The sequence below is a fragment of the Alligator mississippiensis genome, chromosome 6 (assembly GCF_030867095.1).
Source record: "Alligator mississippiensis isolate rAllMis1 chromosome 6, rAllMis1, whole genome shotgun sequence".
In the NCBI taxonomy this organism is placed as follows: Eukaryota; Metazoa; Chordata; order Crocodylia; family Alligatoridae; genus Alligator; species Alligator mississippiensis.
Window position 1 is genome coordinate 99,532,400 of NC_081829.1, and position 24,239 is coordinate 99,556,638.

The 24,239-nt window shown below is 41.0% G+C and overlaps 1 protein-coding gene across 4 annotated transcripts in view; it reads left to right on the forward strand.

Moving 5' to 3' along the window:
- Positions 1-19,606, forward strand: part of SLF2 (SMC5-SMC6 complex localization factor 2) — a 42,360-nt gene extending 22,754 nt beyond the window's left edge. For 2 of the 4 annotated variants that reach the window (XM_014595637.3, XM_019486029.2), the window contains exons 6-20: positions 431-513; positions 1,372-1,488; positions 1,813-1,980; positions 2,748-2,850; positions 4,673-4,748; positions 6,195-6,336; positions 6,696-6,801; positions 7,818-7,994; positions 8,607-8,704; positions 10,216-10,303; positions 11,579-11,707; positions 12,439-12,516; positions 14,862-14,948; positions 16,388-16,456; positions 17,277-19,606. In XM_014595637.3, the coding sequence (XP_014451123.1) occupies positions 431-513; positions 1,372-1,488; positions 1,813-1,980; positions 2,748-2,850; positions 4,673-4,748; positions 6,195-6,336; positions 6,696-6,801; positions 7,818-7,994; positions 8,607-8,704; positions 10,216-10,303; positions 11,579-11,707; positions 12,439-12,516; positions 14,862-14,948; positions 16,388-16,456; positions 17,277-17,312 (1,557 nt within the window). In that variant the 3' untranslated portion in view covers positions 17,313-19,606. The remainder of the gene's footprint in view (positions 1-430; positions 514-1,371; positions 1,489-1,812; positions 1,981-2,747; positions 2,851-4,672; positions 4,749-6,194; positions 6,337-6,695; positions 6,802-7,817; positions 7,995-8,606; positions 8,705-10,215; positions 10,304-11,578; positions 11,708-12,438; positions 12,517-14,861; positions 14,949-16,387; positions 16,457-17,276) is intronic. The other 2 variants (XM_019486030.2, XM_059730211.1) reach the window with 2 other exon arrangements.
- The last annotated feature ends 4,633 nt before the right edge of the window (positions 19,607-24,239 follow it).

Consider the following 24,239-nt stretch of genomic DNA (forward strand, 5'->3'; position numbering starts at 1 on the left):
CACTTCTGCATGTACTCTGGGGGTAGGGGAGGCGGCACTTTAATTAGAGTGAGCTGCTCTAAGTAAAGCACCGCAGCATCCCGTGTATCAGTGTCCCTGCGCTTCAAAATGGTGGCAGGGGTGCTGGAAATGGAGGTGCCTTGGAAAACATTCTGCATCTGGCCCTAACTCCCATTAAAAGTCACTGGGAAGCCTGAAATGCCTTTTGAAAAATCTGGCCATTAAGCTCCAGACTCCCGTTGAAAAGGGAAATACATTTTAAACCTGCTTATTTTCAGGATCTCATTAACATTTTTATTAGCAAATTAATAAGAATCTGTTCTTGAGCAGGCAGATTGGATTAGGGTTATAGATCCTACTTAGTGTCTAGCAGTGATCCAACTAATAAGACGGTGCCTTAAAAATAAGGCTTCTTACTGTTTCGTTACAGCTTTTAAAGTTTCCCGTTGTTACTAAAGTGTCTTATGTGAACAGCCTGGAGCATCTTGTGAAGGAGAAAGAAGAATCCAAAAGGTTAGCATGTTTAATTTCTAAGATAAATATGAAGCGGGTGAAAAAAATGTTTATTGGCTGTGAGATCTGAGGTGGCTTTTTCCTCAGAACTGATGGGCATCAGCTAGTTAAACATCTTCATCGGTTGCTTGCCCCCGCCTGCCTAAACTTGTTTGCAGAGACCACCTACATGTAAGCAGTTGATAGACTCATCGTAATAAATAGGACCGTAGCGTTGGCCTGTGTTCCTAATGGACAGGAGCTGTCTCACACCTGCCACAACCAAGATTGAGTATTAGGCACAAAACAAAAGTACTTATTTAGAATTATTACTGTAGCTCCTTCAAAGCCTGTTGCTACTAGCATTGATTTAGCCCAGCAGGACTCTAAAATGTCCTTTGTGGTGTCTGGCAGCATTGGGACTGCCACATCTTGGTGGACAGAATTAGCATCTTCCGCGATAGCCTTGGGGTAAATAAAAGGCGTGCTCTAGAATGTGTACAGATGTCAGTGTGCAAAGATGGATGAAGTCCTAGCTAGTAAAGTACTTCAGTCCACATCAGAATTGACCTCTGGAATTAAGTAACAGAAGAAGGAACAGTCTTTGCATTCGTCTTTTCTGGTTAAGTTACTTCAGGAATGTTTAGTTGGAATGGTACGGAATACTTTCAAGAATTCCAAAAATTGATTACAGTAGCCATTATCAAAAGTTGGGTCTCAAATGGATGCACCCGGGAGGAGCATATTCAGTATGTGCATCTTATGTTGTAGTCCATGTGATACTTTACGGTCGGCTCTGACATTTCTGGGTTAGAATTCAGACCTGGATTTCGGCTTGTCCTGTTCTTTATTGTCAGTATGTCTTTACCTCCACTGCAGGGTGGCTGAATTGGAGAAGCAGCTACAGAAAGACATTCAGCAATCAGAAGTAAGTTCTTCAGTTGAAGTAGAGGATGAAAGCACCCAAGAAGATGGAGATCTTTCAGAAGAGCACAGGTGTCTATTTTTCTTCTTCTTTCAGATCACTTGAACTTGTTCTTCAGTTTCTCATTCTCTCTCTCCCCTTTTTTCTCTCACTGTTAATGTAATGCTAGCTATTAATGATGTTGCTTTAAGCTATTTTTGTCACTTGTTTTACCAGCAAGTTATTCCTTTGCCTTCAAGCTCTTGCACATTTACCTGGCAATAAATGTATTCTGGGCTGAATAAACCTTTTGGGTAAGGTTGACTTGTTCATCAGCCAACTATAAAATTGTCTCATAAATAGGAAATATCTTCTAGTTATCAAAATCCACAAGGAAAATGTTGTGTGTGTTGCAGGGCATTTTTACAGAGATTTTCAGTAATAACTGATGTGATTCCCGATTACCACCCTGGGGAAGAGATATTTCACTTCTCAAACTCTGGAAGAATCTTCAATCACCATAACCTTGACTTGAGGAATTTTGGATTCCACTCTCAAAATCCTATAGAAAAACTCCTCCTTAGGTGAGATTTTTTTTTTTTTCCTCCACTATGTTGTCTTGATTGGAAGGCTTCATAATGGCTAATGCATTTGGAAACTCAAAAGTATGCTTAATTGGAAGTTGTACTTAAAAATGCTAATCCTTTTTAATCCCTTTTTGAAGCACTGCAAGCATTTCGAGGCACACAAACTTTAATTAAATGAAGGTTTAGGAATAAATTTCATCTGCGTACTGATTATATTAGAGTTTTCTCTCGTTTATCTCTTAAGGAGCTAGACTGACCATTCATCTGATTCAGCATGGCAATGCATATATTTTATTTAAACAAGAATAATAAGTGAGTGTAGATGTTCTGACCATGTAATTAGTATTGGTAGAACACCTTTTAAAAAGTAATGCTTTAGTTCTGTAATGTGTTCAGCAGTTATGCCTTTAACGAAGATAAGTGCATATTTGAAAGCAGATTATTCTTTGATTGTATAAACGCTTCCAATTTGTATAGTATGGTACTCTAGAGACAAGAGTAATTGCTCTGTCTTTGCCATTTGCCTAGGAAAACTTTGTCATTAATGAGGTGTAGTCACTGCAGTAGATTTTGTTACTCATTGGGAAAGTAGAGAAATTAATTCATTTTAGTTGCAATAATCTTTTCCAGTTAACTGAGGTCTTAAAAAAACATTTTTTTTCTAGCTTTGCAGTGCTTGTGTTCATTTTGTCCCCAAACTGATTCCTCTTTGTGGTTTGTTTTTGGTTATTTTTTTTTCTCTCCCCTCCCCTTATTTTCTGTAGCTCTGAAGTAAGACAGCAGCTTTCTTTAACAACTCAGGGGTTCCTCAGTTCTGCTTACAGTTGTACTCAGTGCCCCACGCCAGTTTTAAAGTGGCTGTTTCAGGTAAGACTGTATAAGATGTATTATTATTTGACAATTATACTGCATTAGGGTATTTGTTTACTTGGATAGCCAAATATAGCGCAAATGTCAAAGCTAGAACAACATTGAGAGCCTATTCCTAATAGAATTTGGCTTCAAAACTAGAAATCTTTCTGTTTCTGGGGCCTGACTTGTTCTTGAAATATTTGGGCTGTACCTCGCCTCCTGTAGACTCCAGAGATGGCTCAGACCTGGCTGTGGGCTCCAGGGCTTTGCCCATTCCTTCTGCATCTCCCTCATCACTGCAGTGTGTCAGTTCTACCTTATCCTTTATAACCTTAGACTCTCTTACATGTGTATTTTGAGGGCAACACCTAAACTTCATCTTTCTCTCATCTTGTTCCTCTTTATCAAATTCCTTGCTTTTCTTTCAGCCAAGTAGGATCTTGTGCTAGGCTGTTCTTGATCTTCCTTCTCCATCGAAGCAGAGCAGGCCAGAGAGCAAGCAGAATGCCATGAGCTACGCATGCCATATACAACCATTCACTGGGAGAGTCTCTGTTCTCCCAGGGGAAACTATGAGTGTACAGATGTTCAGGAATTTTCTTCCCGAGCAAAACTAGCAGCTCCAGGATTAAAATAATCTGAGAAGAACCAAGGTCATATTGCTCCCAGGAGTGTTTCTCCTAAAAGAGTGAATGTCTACACATTTTCTGTCTATACCAGTAGAAGGGGGGCTCTGCTCCAACTGCTCCCATCCTGTAGGACCTCATTTTGTTGGTGAAGGCCCTTAGACTCTGGATAGCACCTAAGGGCTGCTACTTCCTCTTACATGAGCCAACATCATGAGTTGAAGTCTCCCCAGTACTCCTCTGCAGAGATGGTTCTGACCTGAACTATTGCTTCAAATAGAATATCTAGCTTCCAGATCGCACGGATGCAGTAAACTTCAGACACGTGGGAAGAAGAGCTGTGCAATATAGATGTTCCCTGGAGCTCCATGCTCCTTTAGGTCTTGAAAGGCTAAGACGCATTAAGCTATCCTGAAGGGCGTATCATGTTTTCTAATCTATCCCATACCATGAAGTATATGGACTGTACCCGAACTAGTAAAAATTCAGGCTGGCTTAGAAATGGGTGCATCTGGGAGAAGCTTCTTCCAGATACCCCCACCTAAGAATGAAAAGATTACCTTAGAATGGAAAATTCTAATTAAAGTTAACCATATACAGCAAGCGGAAGAAATTAATGACAGGGCTGAATGAGGGTAAGTTTTGCAATTGATTTGTGCTTCTTTTCTCAAGCCAAATTTCCTTATTTTAGTTGGCTAACTTCTTATTTTGGTTATGGTCACCTGGAGAGAGTATTTCTAGACTTCCCCTCTTCTGGGAGCAGGTCTTGATCAAAGATGCAACACTTTTCAAGAGCGTTGTTACTTACGCCAAATCAGCAGTTGTTTGCAGCTTATGCTAAGTGCAAAGATCAAAACCCAGGCCTAAAAGCCGCTGGGCTTTCAGAGGCCTTTCTGGGGCCTACACAAGGTTAACTTCCTTCCTGCTATACTTACCTGCATGACTCTGGGATACAATGGTTGCATTCCAACAGCTTTTATCAGTATCATTTATTAGCATTTCATTTTTGTGCGTCTCTGCCCTTCTTCAGCTAAAAGGCCTGACTTCAATTCCTGACTATCCAGAATACCCACGCTTCATGCTGTGTCTTTCTTTGGAGACTTTGATATTTATTTTCCATTACTCAGTTCTATTGTTTAATAAGGATTTGGATTATTTTAATACTTCAGTTTACCCAATATGTAGCTTGGTATCTTCTCTTTTTTCGACAGATGATGTCAGTTCATTCAGACTGTTATGTTTCAACACGGGTGTTGGACATGTTGATGGAGATGACAATTAAAAATGGTGAGTTTTTGTTTTTTAAAAAGGTAGGCTGAGTACAAAGGGTACGCAAACAGTATTAACCTTAACAGGGTATTTTTATAGGATATCGGTTCTTTGTCTCTCTGTCCCTGCCCACTCCAGTTCTCTTTGAATCTGTGTGTACTTTGTGCATGGACAGATAGATCAAAGTGACTACTTCAAGGGGAGGGGAGAATGAATTGCCAAGCACCAGTTGATCTGCAGTGATTACTTTGTGTCTGCTCTGTCTTATGAGTGGCTTATCCCAAAGTGAAACAGCTGCTAAATTACTGTGATAAGCCCTGTTCTCCCATTTAATTGTTCATGTTTTCATAACCTACGTGATGTTTGTGCAAAACGCTTCACAAGTAACTCAAACGTAACAACAGAATGTTTTCCCCATTGTCATAAACTGGAGACCAGGAGGAAATTGTGCGTTTTGTGTAAGATGAATGGCAGAAATAAGCGCATAACTAGATCTCTAAAAAAAAAAATAAAAATAAAAAAAAAATTCCCCCTAATTTGCTCTTGCTTCTGATGCGCCTTTCTTTCCTTCTTACTTTCTCAGGGACCACCAACACTTTCTCTGTATAGTTTTCAGTTCTTATTTTTACTGCACAGACCTGCTGAAGAATGCTTTGCATTTGAAAGCTTATTTAACTTTATTCCAAAGTTGGTCCCATAAAGATATCATCCTAAGAAATCCATTATGCCTCACAATTCCTGGACAGTCATGGTTACAACATCACTGTAGCACTACCATCAATTTTTCTGTTCATTCAGATCCATCAGAATTCACTATTTCATAGAAACCCACTGACTAACCACATAAGTAAAAAATATTGTTCCTTGCCTATTTAAAAAACACCTTTTTTCTTAGGAAAAAAAAAAAGCCTTGTCCGTGGTTTCCTTGAACCGTTCTTTCTATCTTATTTCTAAATCCTGTTGTCTGTTTTGAACACAAATTTCACCGATGAAGAATGTCTCCTTTGTCTTGGGAATGCTGTCAGCCAAGCACCCTGTTAAATAAGGCATAAGTGTTGGCTGGTTGCTAATCATGAAATTTGGGTAGAATACCCAAGTCATTTCTTTTTGAAATCTTGAGCACTTCCGAGTCCCCCTCTCTTTTTGTTGGTAGTCCTGGCATTAAGTCCCAATCCATAGATCTAGTTGAGAGCTATGGTGACTTCTTTTACCTCCTAGAAAAAAATGGCATCAGTATCTTCCCGTTTTTAGCTTAGTTGCTTCTTCAAACATCCCGTATGGTTACTAGGTATGTTTCTTGGTTCCATGCTAGTTGTGCTCCTGAGCAAAATCGACCCCTATGGTGATACCAAAAACTCTCATGGCAGTAGAGCTTAGCACAGGGGGCCATTGTGCACATTCTTTTCCTTTTTAATTTCACAATCAGTTGATTTTTAAATGTCTTATGTGTTCTGTACTCTACAGCTTCTATTGGTGCTGAACATTTTAGACCCTGGGTTCCCTCCCTGTCTGACATATCAGCTGTGTTGATCAATATGGGAGTTCACTTTAGCACTCTCTTTCCTCTGAAACATCTTCAGCCCAGCTTCAGTGAAGGTGATATTTTGTAAGTGTGTTTTATTTTCCTTTTGGGTTTTAAACATAGTATGGCAGCCTTCCTCTTGACTATACAGTAAATAGAACGGACAACTTCAAATCCACTTTAGCCTGTTAAATGTTTGACGGACTGAAGGTTTTATCTGTCCTCGGCTCTTTTTGCTGTGACTTTTAAGTTATTCTTCCTGCAAAATTAAATTAAAAGTTGGATAGGAATTGTAAATAAACTGATGTTTAAAGCACTTTTATAGTAATCTTAACTCTGAGGCTGTTTTGAAAGATGTCTGATAAGTGAGACTTTTTTTGTACTAATCCAAGATTTCAGGAGTAATTCTTTTTTAATTTGTAGCTCATTTAATGTTTTCTCAGTAGATCCAAAATGCAAATGTTAGTGATGAAACCAGCAAGTGGAAACATCTCTTCAGGTCCAGCTTTCTCTTGTCTGCCAGAAACCAATCTGATTAATGTCATCAAGGTGAGACTTTAGGTTTTTTTTTCTCTTTTTTCTATTTTAAGAATGTTCTGCATCTCAGGGCATTACTATTTACATCTTGCAAGTAGGATACTTCCATCCTGAGAGGGGACTCCCTCTCGACATGCTTCTTTTGGGGTATAATTTTTTTCAAATAGAAATGCCTCATTTTAAAATTGACTCCAAAGCTGTATTGTAGAAATACTTTAGTTCCTGTGACCTGTCATTTACATAGAGAAAACTATAGGTCCTTGAATGTACTGCACATTAACAAGAAATACTTAGATTAACGTTGTTAAGGATACCCAGGATAATGTGCATCTGAGGCTGAGGGTTAAAGAGTACAAATGTATTATCAGAACAGGGTAAATTGAGAGTATCCTGCATGGTAATGCCTGAAAAATCTCTTGGACTGTATGCTGTTGGATTGCCTAAAATAGGGGGGCCTGTGTGTGTGCTTTGTTGGGATACTATTTGTGCTGCAGCTGCTGCCACAACAGACAGTGCATGTTACAGAAGGTACAGGCCCAGATTATGACCAAAAGCTCAGTTGTGTTCAGAGGCATAACTGATAATGGTTGCACTTTGCGCCAGCAGTTGCCAATAGCTGGGAATAGCCACTGCTGCAAGGGAAGGTGTTGATGCAGTCGGCACCCAGGGGCTTAACTCACCCATTTCTACACCTCCAGAAATGTAATACATCTCGTCCAGTGCACCAGATGCAAAATAGGTAGGAGAAAGCAAACAATGAACGCACACCGAAAATCCATCAAAGACAAAAATATCCAGTTACCTGTGGGGCCCCGCTTCTCCCAAGACGATCACTCCCTCTCCAGTCTCCCAGTTCTAATACTCAAAGGGAACTCACAAAACACCTTTCACAAATGAGCCTACGAACTTCATGTCGTAAATCTACTGGATACTAAAAACCATGGACTTGATGTAGACATTGTCCAACTTAAATTGCTAAAAAAAAAAAAAGTGTCATTTATCACAGTTTTAAATACTTTTTTCTTTAGTTTTTAGCTTTTTGTACAACTATATATCAGGATGTCTATACAGACCAAGAATTATTGCTACTGCTGTTATTGCTGTTCAAAATAAGCCTGGAAAAACTATTGAAGCAAATTCCGTTAATAGACCTTCAGTGCCTTCTGATAAAACTGCTGAAAAGTATAAGAGACTGGGATGCCAAGGTAACTCCTTAACTACATTATGTTCTTTCCTGTTTTCTACTTTTGACTTGGGAGCGGTGGCAGGAGGTGGAAGCTCTCTTTTACGCTTAAAGAAACAAACAAACAAAAAAATCCCCGAAACAGTGCAGGAAAACCTGGGCCCTAGGGCTTTGGAACTCTTCACGATGTCATACAGTAATGGCAGGGGGTGCAGGGTACATCTAGATGTTGTTTCCTTGCCACTGTAAGCCTCTATCCTGCTTTGAGTGTACAGTATTGCCAAGTATCTGATACTTGGCAGAATTATTGTAAATTGGAAAAATCTGCTTGCAAGAGTGAAGCGAAGATTGTACTTTGAAAGTAGCTGGTAAGCCAACTTCTTGTCCTACAAACATGGACAGTAATGGCTGTCTTACTGTGATGAATATAACTTGTACCAATCCGGTATGAATATTTCAAGTGCAATGCAGAAAGTATCATTAAGGACATGTTCCTATTATTACATTGCATGCATTTCCAGGGAAGTGATGCTCCTTTTAACTTTTTAGTTTATATGGTCTTTTTTTATGTCTTTTTCATTTATGTAACAGCTGTTTGTTGTAATATCATTTATTTTTTTTATTTCTTTGTAAGATGTCTGAATTGTGCCTGGCAATGAGTGACCTTTCTAGTCACCACCATGACCTCCTGTGGTTGGTTCAGCTGGTCCCTAGCTGGGTAACACGTGGAAGGTAATGCACTAACATTTGAATATGTGCATTGTAGTTAAGGTCCATATAATATTTCTACCAAGAGGGCTGAAAGTGCGATAGATGTATCATCCCCAAATATGCACAGATACAGTTTACCATGTTGTTCCAATTGCAAATCATTCCCAGGTTATGTTCACTTTTTTTTCTCCTCCCAAATATGTCAGTCACTTTACATTGTGTTTAATAGGAAAAAAAATAAGGAAGAGAGAATTTTGTGCCATCAACTAAAAAAAGCTAATATCACTCCTTCTCGCCTCATCCTTCTCTGTGGTTTCACAAAGACAAACATGTTACTCCTTGGGTCCGTGGTGCCACTGGTTGTCAAGTTGTGTAACTATACTCTTGTCCTGTTGACCTTTCCAGGTTTCCCAGTCATGTAATTTTGAACTTTTCTGTGGTAAATTTAGTAGCATATAGTTTGCTGCTTTTCACGTTGCTTCTGAGGCGCAAGTGCAAAGTGGGCATTAAACCACAATTAGGGTCTAGTATTGGGAGCCCAGTGTATGGGTCCACCTTGCTTAAACTCTCATGTGACTGTGGTTCTTTTGAAGGTAGAAAAAGGTCAGTTTTACAATACAGGTTGTATTGTGTGTATATATAATTATTTGTTTATGATTAAACCTGTGAAAAGTAAGACTTATTCATGTGTTTAGCTTACATGGGATAGTACACAAGATTGAAACACAGCCACGGGCATAACTATTTCAGCTTCACCTTTCCTTTTCTCTCATGTCTGAGTGTTGATGTGAGTAGTAGTGTCAAGTTTCCTTAAATCTCTCGCATTGTTATAGACCCATAGCGCTGTAGAACAGTGGTGCTTGACCTTCTGGCCCCACAGGCCAAATAAATGGTGCAGTATTGGGTCCTCCATGTCTGAAGTTGGGTACCGGGGTCCAGAATTTGGCAGCAGGGGGCAACAATTAACACTGCCCCTGCTACCCTGCTGCCAAATTTTCAGACCTCTGTGGAGCCCTGTTGGCTAGATAACATGGCTCTGGTGCCTAAATCTGGCCTGTGGGCCAGGAGTTGAGCACCCCTGATATAAGAGAAGTAATTGGAAAGCAAAAATTTTTTTGGTGGTATGTTTTTTATTGGACCAACTTTTATAGTTGAGAAAAATGTTAGATGAGTTTTGGGCACTAAATATCCTTCATCAGGCCCCTTTTTTTAACACCCCCCCCCCCAACCTGATTGAACAAAATGTTTCCTGGACCATCGCAGCTCCACCTAAACAGAAGTAAGCACAACATGTCATGAAGAGGTACCCTATGTGCCTTCTCTCTGGGCTTAGAGGCCAAGCATCTGATAAACACTTGCATGAGAGAGTGCAGCAAGGCAAGAGCTGCTCCTCCTAAATGTTTACCCGCTTCCTGGTTTTGTTTCTTTTACTTAGTAAACTAAGCTGACCTGCTTAAAGCACACAGGCAGTCACACTTTGCCTCAACTACATCATGAAAAGGACTTAACAGAAGATATATTTTGTTTTTCAGACAAGTAAGAAGATGCCTTAGCCTCATAATCATTTCAAAATGTCTTAACCAAAAGAATACAAGAATACCAGAGACCAGTGACCAGCAGGTACTGTACACTGAACTTAATTAAAAAGAAGATTATGCAGTTTGCTCTAGAGTTTTAAGTGCTTATAGAAGGAGAGGGTTGTTTGAAATTGAAGGACAACATAATAGGTTCACTTTTGCATTTTGACCATTAGCAACTAATCTTGTTCCGCTTCACATCTTAATTCTGTGCAGCTGGTATTTGCTATTGTTCAGCAGCTCTGCAAGATGACAGTTATTTCTAAAACGTTGTTGACAAAAAATTATAGTTCTCTACATACAGGTCTTCAGTTCCTTTGGTTGATTCAGAGCTTATTTGTGTTTTATTTTGTAATACATGTTTTGGTTCATAGGATCATAAAAAAGCAGGGCTAGAAAGGGCATCCGGAAGTAATCTAGTCCAACCCCCTGCTCAAGGCAAGATCATCCTTGCCTAAACCATCCTATACCAGTCCTCGTCTGACCTATTCCTAAAACAACACAGTGCAGTCTTATAGTTGAGCAACAAGGTTACTACCCAAAGACACCAGAAGCATCTTAACTTGCCACAGGTAAAACAGGGGATGAGGACTGTCAGTGCCCTGCTGCAAGGGTTGTTAAAATGCACTTGAGAGATCCAAATAAAGAAGGCCCTGTTCCCTGCTACAGATGAAAGCAAAACCCCTACCCTTTACCATGGGATAAAATTTCTTCACCCCAAATGTGGCGATTGGTTCCACCATGAGCAGAGGGGCAAGATCATTTAGTCAGGAACCTCTGAGTTGAATTCCCACCAAGAGCATTGGCGCAGCCCAGTCTCAATCCCCAGCCTGGGCTGCAGCCAGGACCCAGTGCCTCTGAGACAGCGGGGAGTGGGGGGGGATGACAAAAAAACACCCAAACCATGGCACCTATAGCTATAGGAGGGGAAGAAATTCTTTCATAGTCCCATGTGGCAACCAGCAAAGCCCAGAAGCATGAGACAAACCAGACACACACTATTCTGCTGTAATCTGAGGGCAGCAAACATAACTCCACACATCAGATCTGTTTTCACATGCAGTTTTCCCCTGCTTCAAGTTGCCTTTTGAGTCTGCTTTTGGTTGTTATCAGTATTGGTTTAATAATGCAATGCATAATAACTTGGTAGCTTGTGAATAATTAAACGCCAGTATGAAAGATGCCTCCTTCATTTAAAACCCCTGCTCTTAGCTATTTTGTTCACTGAGAAGAACTCAACAATTTTTTAGTGGTAGTTTGTGTTGAATTTTGCAATTGAGGCGGTACCAACTTCTTTTTTTGCTTGGTTTTTATATAGCTCTCTCTCCTGTATCAGTATCTGGTGTACATAAAGCCTTCTAGTATATTAAAGAAGAAGTTAGAAGAAAGAATGGACCAGCAGGGTGACCTCACTGGAGAATACCTTCAGACAGAGCTAGATCAGCAGGTATTTGAAGCTGATTATTTACAGCTGTGTGCCTGTGAACATGTTCTGCCTCCATTCAGTGCCTGGAGCAATCTCTGCATACAATGTCTGGCGGCATTTTGCCTTTAGTGTTCTACCATCCAGCTAGGTTAACTGAAATGGTATGTTGTATTATCCATCCGATACTGTGGCCCTAATGCACATGTGGAATACTTTGTGTGCAGTAAGATGCACCGTGCCCAAAGGGTGTGTACGTGAAAGGAAAGGTTCATATTTCTCTATTTGAAGATGGGGATTAGGACATGTGTGTTACATGACCTTTCTGCAGTCACAGAGTCTTGAAGCAGGACTTGGAATTGGGGCAGGAATTGGACTCAGTTTCCTGTTTCCCAATTAAGTGCCTTAACCACAAAACCATCCTTCCTCTCAGATTTCAAAAAGAAATACTTTCATTAACCTTTTCTCAGCCTAAGGAAGATGCCCTTATTAATTCTGAGTATTTCATCTTATCTAGAAGTTCTCCCCTCTAATAATTTCATACTGTGCTTGTATTAGTAGCATGGAAACTGCTGTTGCTTGAGAATGTTTCAGAATGTGTTTCGATTTGAGGCTGGATGATAGAAAAATAGTGTGCCCATTGCATGTATCCAGTGTATCTAGCTATAGTAATTAAACGAGTGCATTTGTGTCTACACCTAACTGCTGAGACTCGAGTTCAAACTTGTAATAAACATTTTTTGGCTGCTTTTTAGGCTTACTATCTGACCTACATTCTTCTTCACTTGGTCAGTGAAGTTTGTTGCTTTGATGTTCTGAATTCTAATCAGAGGGTAAGTTACTGGTTTAAATGATGGCTATTTATGGAGGAAAACTGTTCGACTCATAATTCCGTACTAATAAAGTGTCTCATTCGTGTTATAGTATCAGTTAGAGCTGGTCAGGGGAAGGCAACTTCCTTTTTATGTTAACTTGTATAGCTTCAAAATTTTGATTCTCTTCCTGAATAGAACCCAAACCAAAAAGTCTTTTAAAAAAATGATGGAGAAATAGCGTTGAAAGACCTTGGTGAGGGTCAGACATCCGGCTGTGTTATTTTGATCTGTCCTTGGAAGTGACTGAAAGAGTACACCCTGGAGCTTTATCCCTTAAATCACTGTATTGCAGATGTTTTCCATGGGAGTCGAAACATGTTTTGATTTGGAAAAAAAAAAATTGTCCGATGTTCTGACGCTGTAAATACCAAACTTACCAACAAAGCAAGTTAAATTCCAAAGTGTACGACTGAAAGCTAATGTTGCAGCTCTTGTGAGTAACCTAGGATGCCAGAAATCATTTACTGAAGCACTATCAGGAGATTGTTCCTCTTTTAGTCATCCGACCTTTCAGTATTTCTCCACAGTGAATTTTATTGCTTATTGCAAGGTAATTAATGTTGCAGAATTTCCATTCTTGGAAGTGAAGTGCAGATTGGACAAATGCTAGCGTAGGCTGTTTTCATTAGGGATGATCCTGCCTTGAGCCAGGGGCTAGGTGACCTCCTGATGGCTCTTTTAGTGCGAATTTTCTAAGGTCGTCTGCCGTTGAGTCTCTGTGGATCTGCGCATAGCTGCTAAGTAAAAAAATCTGACCCTCCTTCTTCACCACCAAAGTTAATGCTAGTAAAAGATGCATTGGAAGTGGTGGCGACTATAATGTTCTATAAGCATCTGTTCTCAAATTCTTTCTAGAAATAGTGTGAGAGGTTTTAAAAAAATATATAATTGTACTATACATCCTCCAATGTCATTAATGAGAGATGTAACTGAAAATTCTCTCCTCTGCTCTTTAAATGAAATAAATCTGACTCTCTGATGTCCCTGGAATAGACATTAGGCAAACTCGTCTGGCCCTGTGAGCTGGATGAAGGGTGTGGGGCCAGTCAGCAGGCCACATCTGGGCCCACAGATGAGCCCTGCATACCCTGGTTAGTCCAGGACATGGGACTGCCTTAAGTGCGCCTGTGTTGGACTGGCCCTGCATGCTGAATCTGGAGCACGGTCTGAAGGGCCAATCCGTATCAAGCCTAGACCCAGCATGCAGAGCCTGTCTGGTGCACGTGCTATGCGCAGTGCATGCCTTTGGACTGGCTTTGCATGCTGCATGCCATGAGTGCCAGGATGGGGCCAGTGCATGCTACATGCAGCACGTAGGGTCAGTTGGACATCCACAGGCAGCACTGCGGGCAGGATGATAAAACTCTGCAGCCAAATCTGGCCCATTGGCTGTGTCTTTAACACATAGGATGTCCTTGTATAAAGCCTACACCTTAACACAGCCCCCATCATTATTGGGCTGATCCTAATTTTGCAACTTGCTGAAAACTGCAGTGCAGATTCTAGTTGTTATTCAAGAATGAATGATTCATCCCTGTGAACTGGCCCTCTGCTTCATTGCCTGCTAGGAGAGGTACTATTAGCTATAAAGGAAATGCTCAGTGGTGACCTGACTCTCACCTCTGCTGAACAACTGTACTTCTAATTATTGTAACTTTAGAGCAGTGGGAGCCAACCTTTTTGGCAGGAGTGCCCCAAACTAGACTTGCAGTCTCCCCAAGTGCCACTCTGATCGCTTTCCCTTACCCAGTCTGCTGCTCAGCTTCCTGCTCCCTGCCCCGTGCTGCCTGTCTGGTCTGATGCTCTGTGTTCTCATCTCATCGGTCCTATTTGCTGTTGTGCTGCCTCCCCAGGCTGCCGTGTGCCACTCGGAGGATGCCTGTACCACTTCTGGCTCCTGTGCTTGTCATCCTTGCTTTAAAGCATTCCATGGGAAAACGAGTCTGAATGGCGTTGCTGTTAGCTCTTCTAGGGCCTAAAGGATTTGTAAACTAGCTGGTCAAATTTAGGATTATAATTCTGCTTTGAATAGGACCTTTTTGGAAATGCTATTTAAAAAAGTTTAGTGCTGGTTTAACCAGGTCCCACTAGCATCTGACATCAGCGGCCAGGAATTCTGCTAGCTCTAGTTTGTGTCATCCTACCTAACATGTATTTTGGGGAAAATGCTTCAGACTTTTAAAAATTGTTAGGAAATGGCCCAGTCTTGATAACCCTTTCAGTTTTGTCTGTTTTTACTGTTTGTTGACACTTGAAATTCTGGGATAATAGATTTAACAGCCCTGCATTTTATTTGTATTTAGCAACACTTACTGAGGCTCTGCAGTGCCCTAGATAAACATGTGAAGTGTGATATTAGGGAAAATGCAAGACTGTTCTACAGAACTAAGGTAAGTGTGCCTGTGCATTGACTTGCATTCTCGTTTCCTTCCCCAGATCAGAAAACCTTGAATTTTTTTCTCCTGGTTTTCTTTTGTGCTGACTTTTTACACCTAAGCCCCAGTTCTGTGAAAACTTACACGTGTGCTTAATTACGATGGAGTGCAAATGATCTTGTTGCTATCTGCAGGACTGCTTTAATCATGCACTGTAAAAACCATGTGCAGCTACCTTCCTTCTGAATAAGGATCGCTGCATAAATGGACTCTCTGGAGCCAGTGATGGTGCTTAATTTCTTTGCTTGAAGGTTGTGGCTAGTGGTTGGGAAGTAGTCCTCTTCTGCTGTCCAGGTAGCACTTAGACAAATGCATGCACTTAGCTAACCTGGTGGTTTTGCATTGTTCCCATGGCTTTTATTTTAAGTCAGCAAGCTAGTTAAAGACAAAGTTATTGATTTAAGTCACCAAAAAGATGATGCAGAGCGTCCCTTGGTTTACTTCGTCATTTAGTGTGTGGTCTCAAGACTCTGACCTTACTGTCTTTGCAAGATGGAGTAGCAAGCCGGATCAGAGTAGATGGATGGCATGATAGCCTTCAATTTTGAAGAGCTATTTCTGCTCAGTCAAGTGAAGCCTTTTAATTTTTTTGCCACTTTTTTTTAACAGGAGCTTAAAATTCACTAAATTCCTTCCTTACAGAAAGCCTCTTATTGACACTTCATGCTTGATAGATGTTTGCAGCCAATACTGCACTTCAACAACAAGTGAATAAGTCTTTAACATGCACCATCCATACCCTCTGTATGTGCTTATTTCCATGCCCCTTGGGATGGGAAAGTTTGTATTACTGCTTTGCCCCAGCATGTCAGCTCAGTTTAATATTACAATGCAGCATCTCCCAGGTGGAAATATTTTGTTTGTGTGCTATAATAACACAGACAAATTTTCATCGCTGAAGAGCTTATACCAAGTGCACGCTCAGGACTGGTTGCTGTAAAGCATGGCCTTTCTAATCAAGGAATATTTATTTTTTTAAGATGGATGGCATCATTGTTGGTACTTTATTTGGCCAAAGTAGTTACTATAGTGAGATCCTCTCATTCGCTCTCGCCAGCTACAAGACTTCCATGGCACTCCCTTTGCACCCCCAAATGAAATAGTTTGGGAGGCAGAGGTAGTTACACTGGTCCTGGGTGCCAGCATTACCTATGTGCCTGGCTGCATATGGAACTGTCTTGCTGTAGTATGTGCACGGGGATTATGTGGCAGAGCAAGTTCCAAGTGATGGAGACCTAATACGCCATTCACTCGACTCCTGCCACATAACTGTTTTTAAAAGGGAGCTCTTCAGATGTTTCCTGAAAATCAATCTCACGTTTGATTCTGTTTCATTTAATGGCTAGACCATTCAATTTTTATTAATTAATATGTAGGGTTTTTTTAATTTGCAGGTGAAAGACTTAGTTGCTAGGATATATGGCAAGTGGCAGGAAATGATACAAAACTCTCGTCCTACTCAGGTAATGCTATTAAACCAGTTTTTCTTGTTGCAAAGTGTCAGGTTCATTTGAAAGTAGAACATGTTAATGTTTTAAAAAATAAAATCATTGCAGCTCAGTAAATGATTGAGTAGATGAGCATGCTTTTAGCTTTACAGGTAAGGTATCTGGGTGAAACCTTGGCTCTGACTGGTGCTAGAGACCAGGTACCTACTTGTTGGGTATCAGAGAGATTTGGGGCTATCCTATCGATTTCAGATTTTATATCATGGGACAATGCCTTGATACCAAGTAGTAGTCCCCCAGGTTATAAAATGTAACTAACCTTTGCAGAGGGAATTTTGTTTGTCTCAATCCAGTGATCTGAGAGAGGCTGCTTGTATTGAGTTTAAGCATGTATAAATGCTTGAATCTATGAGAAATGTAAAGCCTGTGTAATTAAACACTGGCATCTTTCACACTTTGGCTCCTCTTATTTTGCTGATGTGCACCATTATTTACAACATTGGTGGAATGAATGAGATTTTGGTGTGAAAGACTATACTATTAATGGAAACGAAGTGGAGGGTGACACTGTTGCAGAAGCTTCTGCAAATCAGTTTGTAAAAACTGTGGCCGCAACTTTCCAGCTCATTTAAAATGAGATCATGAGTTTGGCTTGTGTTGGAAACCTGCTATTCATTGTTAAGCTTTTTCAATTAAGATTATACTGCAACCAAATCTGTAAATCCACATATCAGCTGAAGCAAACCACTTGCCTGCTTTAATCTGTCAGAATAAAATTTTTATGTCTCTTTGAATTTGTTTCCTGCTTTGTTTTTTTGGTTTTTTTCCTCTTTAGGGGAAACTGCATGATTTCTGGGTGCCAGATTCATGAAACATCAACCAGGTCAGGGGAAAAAGACACAAACTGAACAAGAGCTTCTTCTGTAACCAAGAAAGCCTTTGCAAGTTGAATGAAAATTTCAGCATGGTTGAAACGAAAGAAATCGACTGCTAGAATCAAAACGTCAGCTTGGTACAGTTTGCAATTAAAAACATGCCTGTCCCATTGATTTGCATTATTTTGATAGATTACCTGTTTTTCAAACCTTGTATAAATGTAATATAAGAGAATCTGCTTCTCCTAATGGCTTGTCTGAATTGGCTGCTAATGTTTTAGTATATTGAAAGCCAAAAGGGAAGCTTTCTCATTTTACTTCGCTTGCTAAAAACCATTGACCTATAAAAAAAACAAACAAACAAAAAAACCCTCTTTTAATAGATTTTATTTAAAAGAAGAAAAGAACCATTTGTTTTATTGCCTGTATACACCCCTAAGTATTGCAGTTGCACTGCTAGAGAAGGGAGCAGCCCTTTAAACAGAACGATAGCATTTGGAAGCAGTATTAAGTCTGTCCTTTTCCATTTTTTGTGTGTGTGTTTGTACTGAAGGGGAGAATTAGATAGAAGTGGACTGAGAGATTGTTTGGCCTGCAGCTCTGCTTTCTAGCCATTCTGCGGAACAGGCCTGGCATGGTCGTATGATGCCTTTTAATGGTCTGGAATGAACTGATCAAGGTGGGAATGGTGCCTGTCCGGATGAAAGTGGTGGAGGCTGATGTGGAGAACAGCTGTTCTGGAGGACAGGCAGATTGAGATGGCAAAATAAATGAGCTCAGCCACTGTGTATTGCCTGTTCCAGTGTTTAAAGAGAAGCATTACAAGATGCATTTCCCCTCTTCAGGTTGTAGAGAGCCTGGACAGGAGTGTGTGCGCGCAGAAGACTTAATGGTTACATGAAGCCATATTACATAGGTAGTTTTGCTGCAACTAGAGTAATAATTTCTCTGCCTGAAAGGCAAATTTAACTGCATAATCTGGCTTCAGCCCCTCTTTCTGTAAATGACTAGACTCTTAAAGATATCATTTTAGTTTAAATTTGGGAAAACCAGACCTTGCCCATCTTCTACTTCCCACCATCATCTTTATCCGCCTATGTAAAAGTAGTTGTAAAAGACATTTTATGCCTGCCCCTGTTCCTTAGTGCCAGGTTTTGCCCATATGCACATTCTCAAAACTCCTGCTAAAATCTGAGCTGTGTATATAACAAAACAAGGGCAAAACCTGTCCCCTTCTTGTGTGCTATGAGCAAACACTCCCACTTAAGTCTTATACTGTATTTAATCTGCAGACTATATTTAAATTGCTAAATTGAAGGATTTGGTAGAAACACTACCTGATAATATCTTAATTAAGGCAAGGTGTGATTTTTTTTTTATTTTTTTTTTATTTTTTTTAAGTTTATGCATTTTATATTACCCTTTGTAGGTGAGCCTCTCATGATAAACTTCACATTCTGATTTTCTTGCACAGATGAAAGGCAAAAATAAGGCTTAAATTGAAAGAGAAATCCCCACTGTAAATATTTAGGGAACTACAACAGAATGTCGGGGAGTGACTTTATTATAAGCTTAAAAATATTCTTACCTGATTTATTCACTTTTGAACTTTGCTGTTAAATTGTTTTTAAATTGCTATTTCTTGTCCTCCATTTTGGGTGTTAATGTGCTAATTATATTGAAGTCTAGAAAGCCAAAGCATCTATATACATTTCACAGAACAGTCGGCCTGAATCTAGTAAAACAAGATTCAGGCTGAAGGCACCATTCAGAAAAATAAATTTCTTGTCTCATGTCAATAGAAATTGGGGAGTTGTGGGGGGAAACTACTTTGGATATTTTTGTTTGGTTTAGTAGAACTATTTAAGGCAAAAAAATTATGGTAGCAATATAAAGCATGCAACTTCCTCTCTTTCTCTGCAGTCTGCCTTACTGGAACAATATATTAATTCTTTCCTCCATTTCAGTTACTGTTGTGAATATATTGTATGTAATTTTATTAGGGTTTGTATTTTTCTTGCTAACATTATGTAAAGTTAAAAAACTATAGGATATACTGTATTCTTTACTGTAATTAATGTGTGTATATATTTTCTTACTATGTAAAGGTAAAGTGCATATCTTGTACATTTGGGGAAATAATGGGGCAAAAATAGTTTTTGATGACTAGTCTTTTTGTATTGCAGTTCAAAGCACATAAACTGCCAGTTTTCTAATTGAATAACCACTTTGATATTTACTTTTTATTTAATGGAGCTAACGAAAAATAAAACCAAACCTGTTCTTTTAATTAATCTTTGCATAGAAGAAGCAGGCATCAGTTTTCATTTTATGAGATGGCTGCAGGTCAGATTTGCTGTTTTATTACAGGTTTGCTTGTTGCTTTTATGCACACAGTTAATTAGATTATTATAATTGGCGAATGTCTTGAAGTAACACTTAGCACAAGTACTCCTGCACCTTTTCCACTTATTTAAAAAAAAGGACAAAATGAATTAAGTGTCTCTTACTCCTCCTCCTCCCCCCCCCCTTTCAACTTCTGTATACAATTGGTTTAATGGGTTCTTGGAGAATCAATGTCAATCAGTGCCATGTCTGGTAATCCCAAAACGTGCTGCAGCGTCCTTCAGAGGCCCCCATCTGTCTCTGAAAGTGGAGTGCAACAAAGACCCGAGCCTGGTGCTGTTGGATTTTGCCAAGCCGTTGTACTGCCCCTCTGATTTTAACGCTCATCTAGAAAAACCTAATTGCAGATTAGTGTCACGTGACTTTTCTTGTCCTTGACTAAGCATTTTGCACTGAGGTTTATCTTTCAATATTATGCTGGCTTCCTTGAGATCCACTTAATTTAATTTCGTGGGTAATTAGGTGCACTTAAAATTAAAGGGCAACTACAAAAAAAAAATACACTTATGCTTCTCTTTGCAACTATTTTTCTGATGAGTCTTTTGTACAGTTTATAAAAATAGGTCAGTTAAACTCTATTTTTAAACCTCTTTGCACAGTGGTGACAAGCCCTTGTGCATCCATCACTTAATACTGCCCAGCTTTTGAAATTGGATAATGGAACTGGGTTTTTTAGAAACACCTAAATGATTTTACAGCTGCAGGTCCTATTGGCTTTCACTGGGACGTATGCTCAGTCGGCACTCCTGAAAATCCAACCCGTGCTGACTGTTACGGAAAGTTACTGACGTTTATGAAGCATGAATGAGCTCAGATGATCTTTGGAAGGTGTAGGGGAATTGGACCCTCAGGGATCTGCTGCTCATTGGTGACACTTCTGGCAAGCGTGTTGCACAGTCATTGGGTTGTGGAAGTGAGCCCTTCTGTACACGTAGTACAGCACTCGCCTATCCAGGTATTTTTAATCCATGGCGTCTTTTACTGCTGTCATCAACAAGGAATCTCTTTGCGCCTTCCAGAAGTGCTTGAAGCATCATGATTGACATCTGCTGTCTGTGACTTGTTCTTTCTCTTGTCCTCTGCCAGGAAGAGAATTGTGTGCGCAGGTTAGTGTGTTTCTTGGTAGGGCTTTTGCGTTTAATGTGAATTCTCTTCTGTCTCCATTAGACTGCAGCTTCAAGAGTCCCTTGCTGTTTGGAGCCATGAGGCTTGTGTGTGTGTTGTTTGCTTGAGGGTCTTCTAGGTTCGGTGTCTTTTGGACTTTCATGCATAATTTAGCGGTCGGGTCAAGAGAGCCTGGGTTGCTGGCGCCAGATGAGAGCCTGGTAAGATGGGGTTATCTTCATGTGGTTGGTCACAAATTATTATGTTCTGCCACCATGGCAGGGGCACTCGGTAGCGCTCTGGTGGATGGAAAGAGCTGGAAGGCTACAAAACAAGAGAGGTGGTAGTGTTACCTTGCATCAAAAGCTCTCAGGCTGGGTTAACATTAAAAGATGGTGCTTGTTCACAACTGTTACCTGTTATTATCTTGGCCTCCACCCTGAAAACCATCTGCTTGACATGCTTTGTCTAGGCAAGCTGTATGGGAGAAAACGTCTGTTAGGGGGGTGGTTTTATACGATTTTTATGCTAGTTTGATACTCTGATCTTTAAAAAAAAAAAAAAAATGTTTTCCTGTACGTTCAACCGCAGGCACTTTATCTCCATTTCCTTCTGGCGCTCTGCACAGCTCGTATCAAATAATATCATGAAATAATGAGTCGGGGCTGGGGGTACGGAGTCTTGTTGGACTCTGTCGCAGCTGTGATGGAATGGTTGGTTATCCATAATGACTGGGAATACAGGCCCAGGGCCTCTCATTGTGTGTTCATTCACCCTGGCAGCTGCTTGCATGCACGCCAGTGCTATTTTAAATGCTGCTGAGAAAGCCAGAAGGATAAATGTGGCTGCTTCCCTGATCTTTGGGAGGATGTCTTTCACCACAGGTTCCAAATACGCCTGGCTGAACAAGACGCAGGGCACGGGCACTTGGCATTGGACTTGTTTTATGAAGAGGGCATGCTTAGAAATAGTACATGGGACTTCTGCACTCCGTAGGTCAGCGGCAGGGAAATCCAACTCTTATCTTGTCTGCCGAGTGCTGGCTGGAAGAAAAGAGCTAGCAGCTATGAGTGAGCAGTCCAGCTGCTTTTGAGATGCAGGGGATGGATAAAAGGATTAGCTTTCCCGTGCTGCCTTTGGTAGCAGCAGTGTCAGTCGTGTTCATAGCAGCGAGCTACTTTTCAAGCAGCGCTGCCTTTCTTCAAGTGTGTTGGTCTCTGCACCGAAAACTTACACAAGCTGTGTGGAAGAAAATGTCTGTCGGGTTGATTTTGATGCTTTGTAGACTTTAAGGTTTCCCCCTTGTATAATAAACTACTTTTTTTTTTCAGTATTTGGGCTTCAGCATTTTGCTTTGTAAGCTTCACAGAGCATGCTGTGTGCTTCCTTCTAGGTGGTTGTTCCTACCCTGATCCTCTCTCTGGCCTCTAGGTTTTTATTCCCTCCCACCTCCCTCCTCTTCTCCCAACCCGGGGCGTAAGTCATCCTGCCCAGCTGTTTGATCCAGCTAATGATGTCAGAACCAACTGTTTGGCAGGGAAAAAGGCAGTGGCTCCAGGCGATATGCTTTTAGTTTCGACTCAAGAAGGGCTGCTTAAAACTTGGCATGCTGCAACGTGTAGCAAAGCTTTTGATTTCCAGTGGGTGGTACACTTCTCCCCCCTCACCCCTCCTTTCACCCCAAACTGAACAGGGTTGCAGGGCTAGCATACTACTGAAAGCGCTGTCTCAAATGAGGAAAACGTGGCCTGTTATAAAGCCCATCACTGCAAAAAGTGCAGGTGTGCCTTGGCTCTTTATGTCCTGCTTAAACCCCAGTTTGGGTAGTTCTGTTGTCTCTGCTTCTTTGAGAGAGATGGCTTTGGAGCGGGTAAGGTATATATCAGGCTGAATAAGTGGTGTGGGGCCGACCCGTGGGCTGAATCAGGCCCTGTGCTTCGGGATCTGGCTCCATGCTGTGCACCCACTGGGCTGAAAATTGGGAGCAGGGGAGCAGGGCCACCAGCCCTCAGCCACCAAATTTCCTAGTGGTTGAGCACCCCTCGTACAGATCCTCTTGCATACTCCAAATGTAGCCACCTCTTAAAAGGGAGAAAAACCTTACTAGGTAGGAAGTGTCCAAGATGAATTGCAGCCTCCTCCTACTGACCATCACTGCTCGTCCTTTTTTGTTTTAAATCCCATTCAGAGGATGACCTCTGCAGTGGGCAATTTGTGATTTGACAGCATCTGTGCCGCTTTCAACAGCATGATATTTCCTTTAGATGTCCCTGGGAGCAAGGTTATGATGGGATCAAATGCTTCAGCATAACTTGAGGAGATATGCTGATGTGCTTGATATTTCCAGTTTTATCTGAATTCTGAGGCATCTTTATTTTTTTGGACAGCAAGTGGTGGAAAAACACTTAATGTAACCTGTTCTGCTTTTCTGTATTCTCCAAAGGAAACAAGGCAAGACCTCATGTGTGGCGGCTTCAGTCTGAAGTTGCTGTATAGGATTTGCCTCTTGGGGGCAACCTTACCCTGCTTCAGGCAGGAGTCTAGCTTTTGTCATTGCCAAAGACAAGGGAGTTAAACACGCACTTAGAAGATGATGACTCATTGTGTATCATTGCTCTCTTTCTCTTTTTCCATTATCAGATCATTTTTGGCAATAGATGTGTTACTGTTTGAAAGGATTTAAAGGGACACCGTTACGGCTGGCTGGGCTGAAATGCTCCTTCCCTTCCAGAAATCGCAACCACGCTGTGTAGAGGGTTTCCTTGCTGTCCCCAGGTCCCCACGTCGTTCCTGCTGATACCACTCTCCTCCCCGGAGAAAAGCACTGCCAAAAAACTTGCTGTGGCCTAATTCATTGTGTGTAGTCTAAGGTTTAGGATTGCTTCCTGCTGTTCTTGCCTCAGAGACCTCTGGCAAGCCCACTTCACCTGTCTCTGCTTTGGTGCATCCTGTCGTATACGTAAAGAAGATACCCCTTTCCTCTTGAAATTTTAAAACTGAAGGAACTTGCTGGATCATCCGGTCCAGCTGCCTGCTGTTGCAGGTGGCTGCATCATATAATCCCATTTGCAAACCATCATTTAGAACTCTATTTTAAAGAGCACTGAGATCTATGGCAGAATAAGGCCCCCTATTAACACCGCAGGGTCCTACTTCATATATCTGGTAACCCTCCCAAGGCCAGACTCTCCTAACAGCTCTCATGCAGAGCGCTGTAAGGATATGCTTGCTTTAGGGGTTAGAAATGATGCCTGGGGGCATGTGTAGCTCATCCTGACTGATGGATTGCAGTTCTTTCCTGCCTCCCCTTGCGAATGCCCTTGGCAATGAGCGGTGGGATGATATTATCGGAGCAGGTACAAGAGGAGCCCAGTCACGAGGTTTGGGAGAAAAGGTTGACTGGAGAGGGCCAC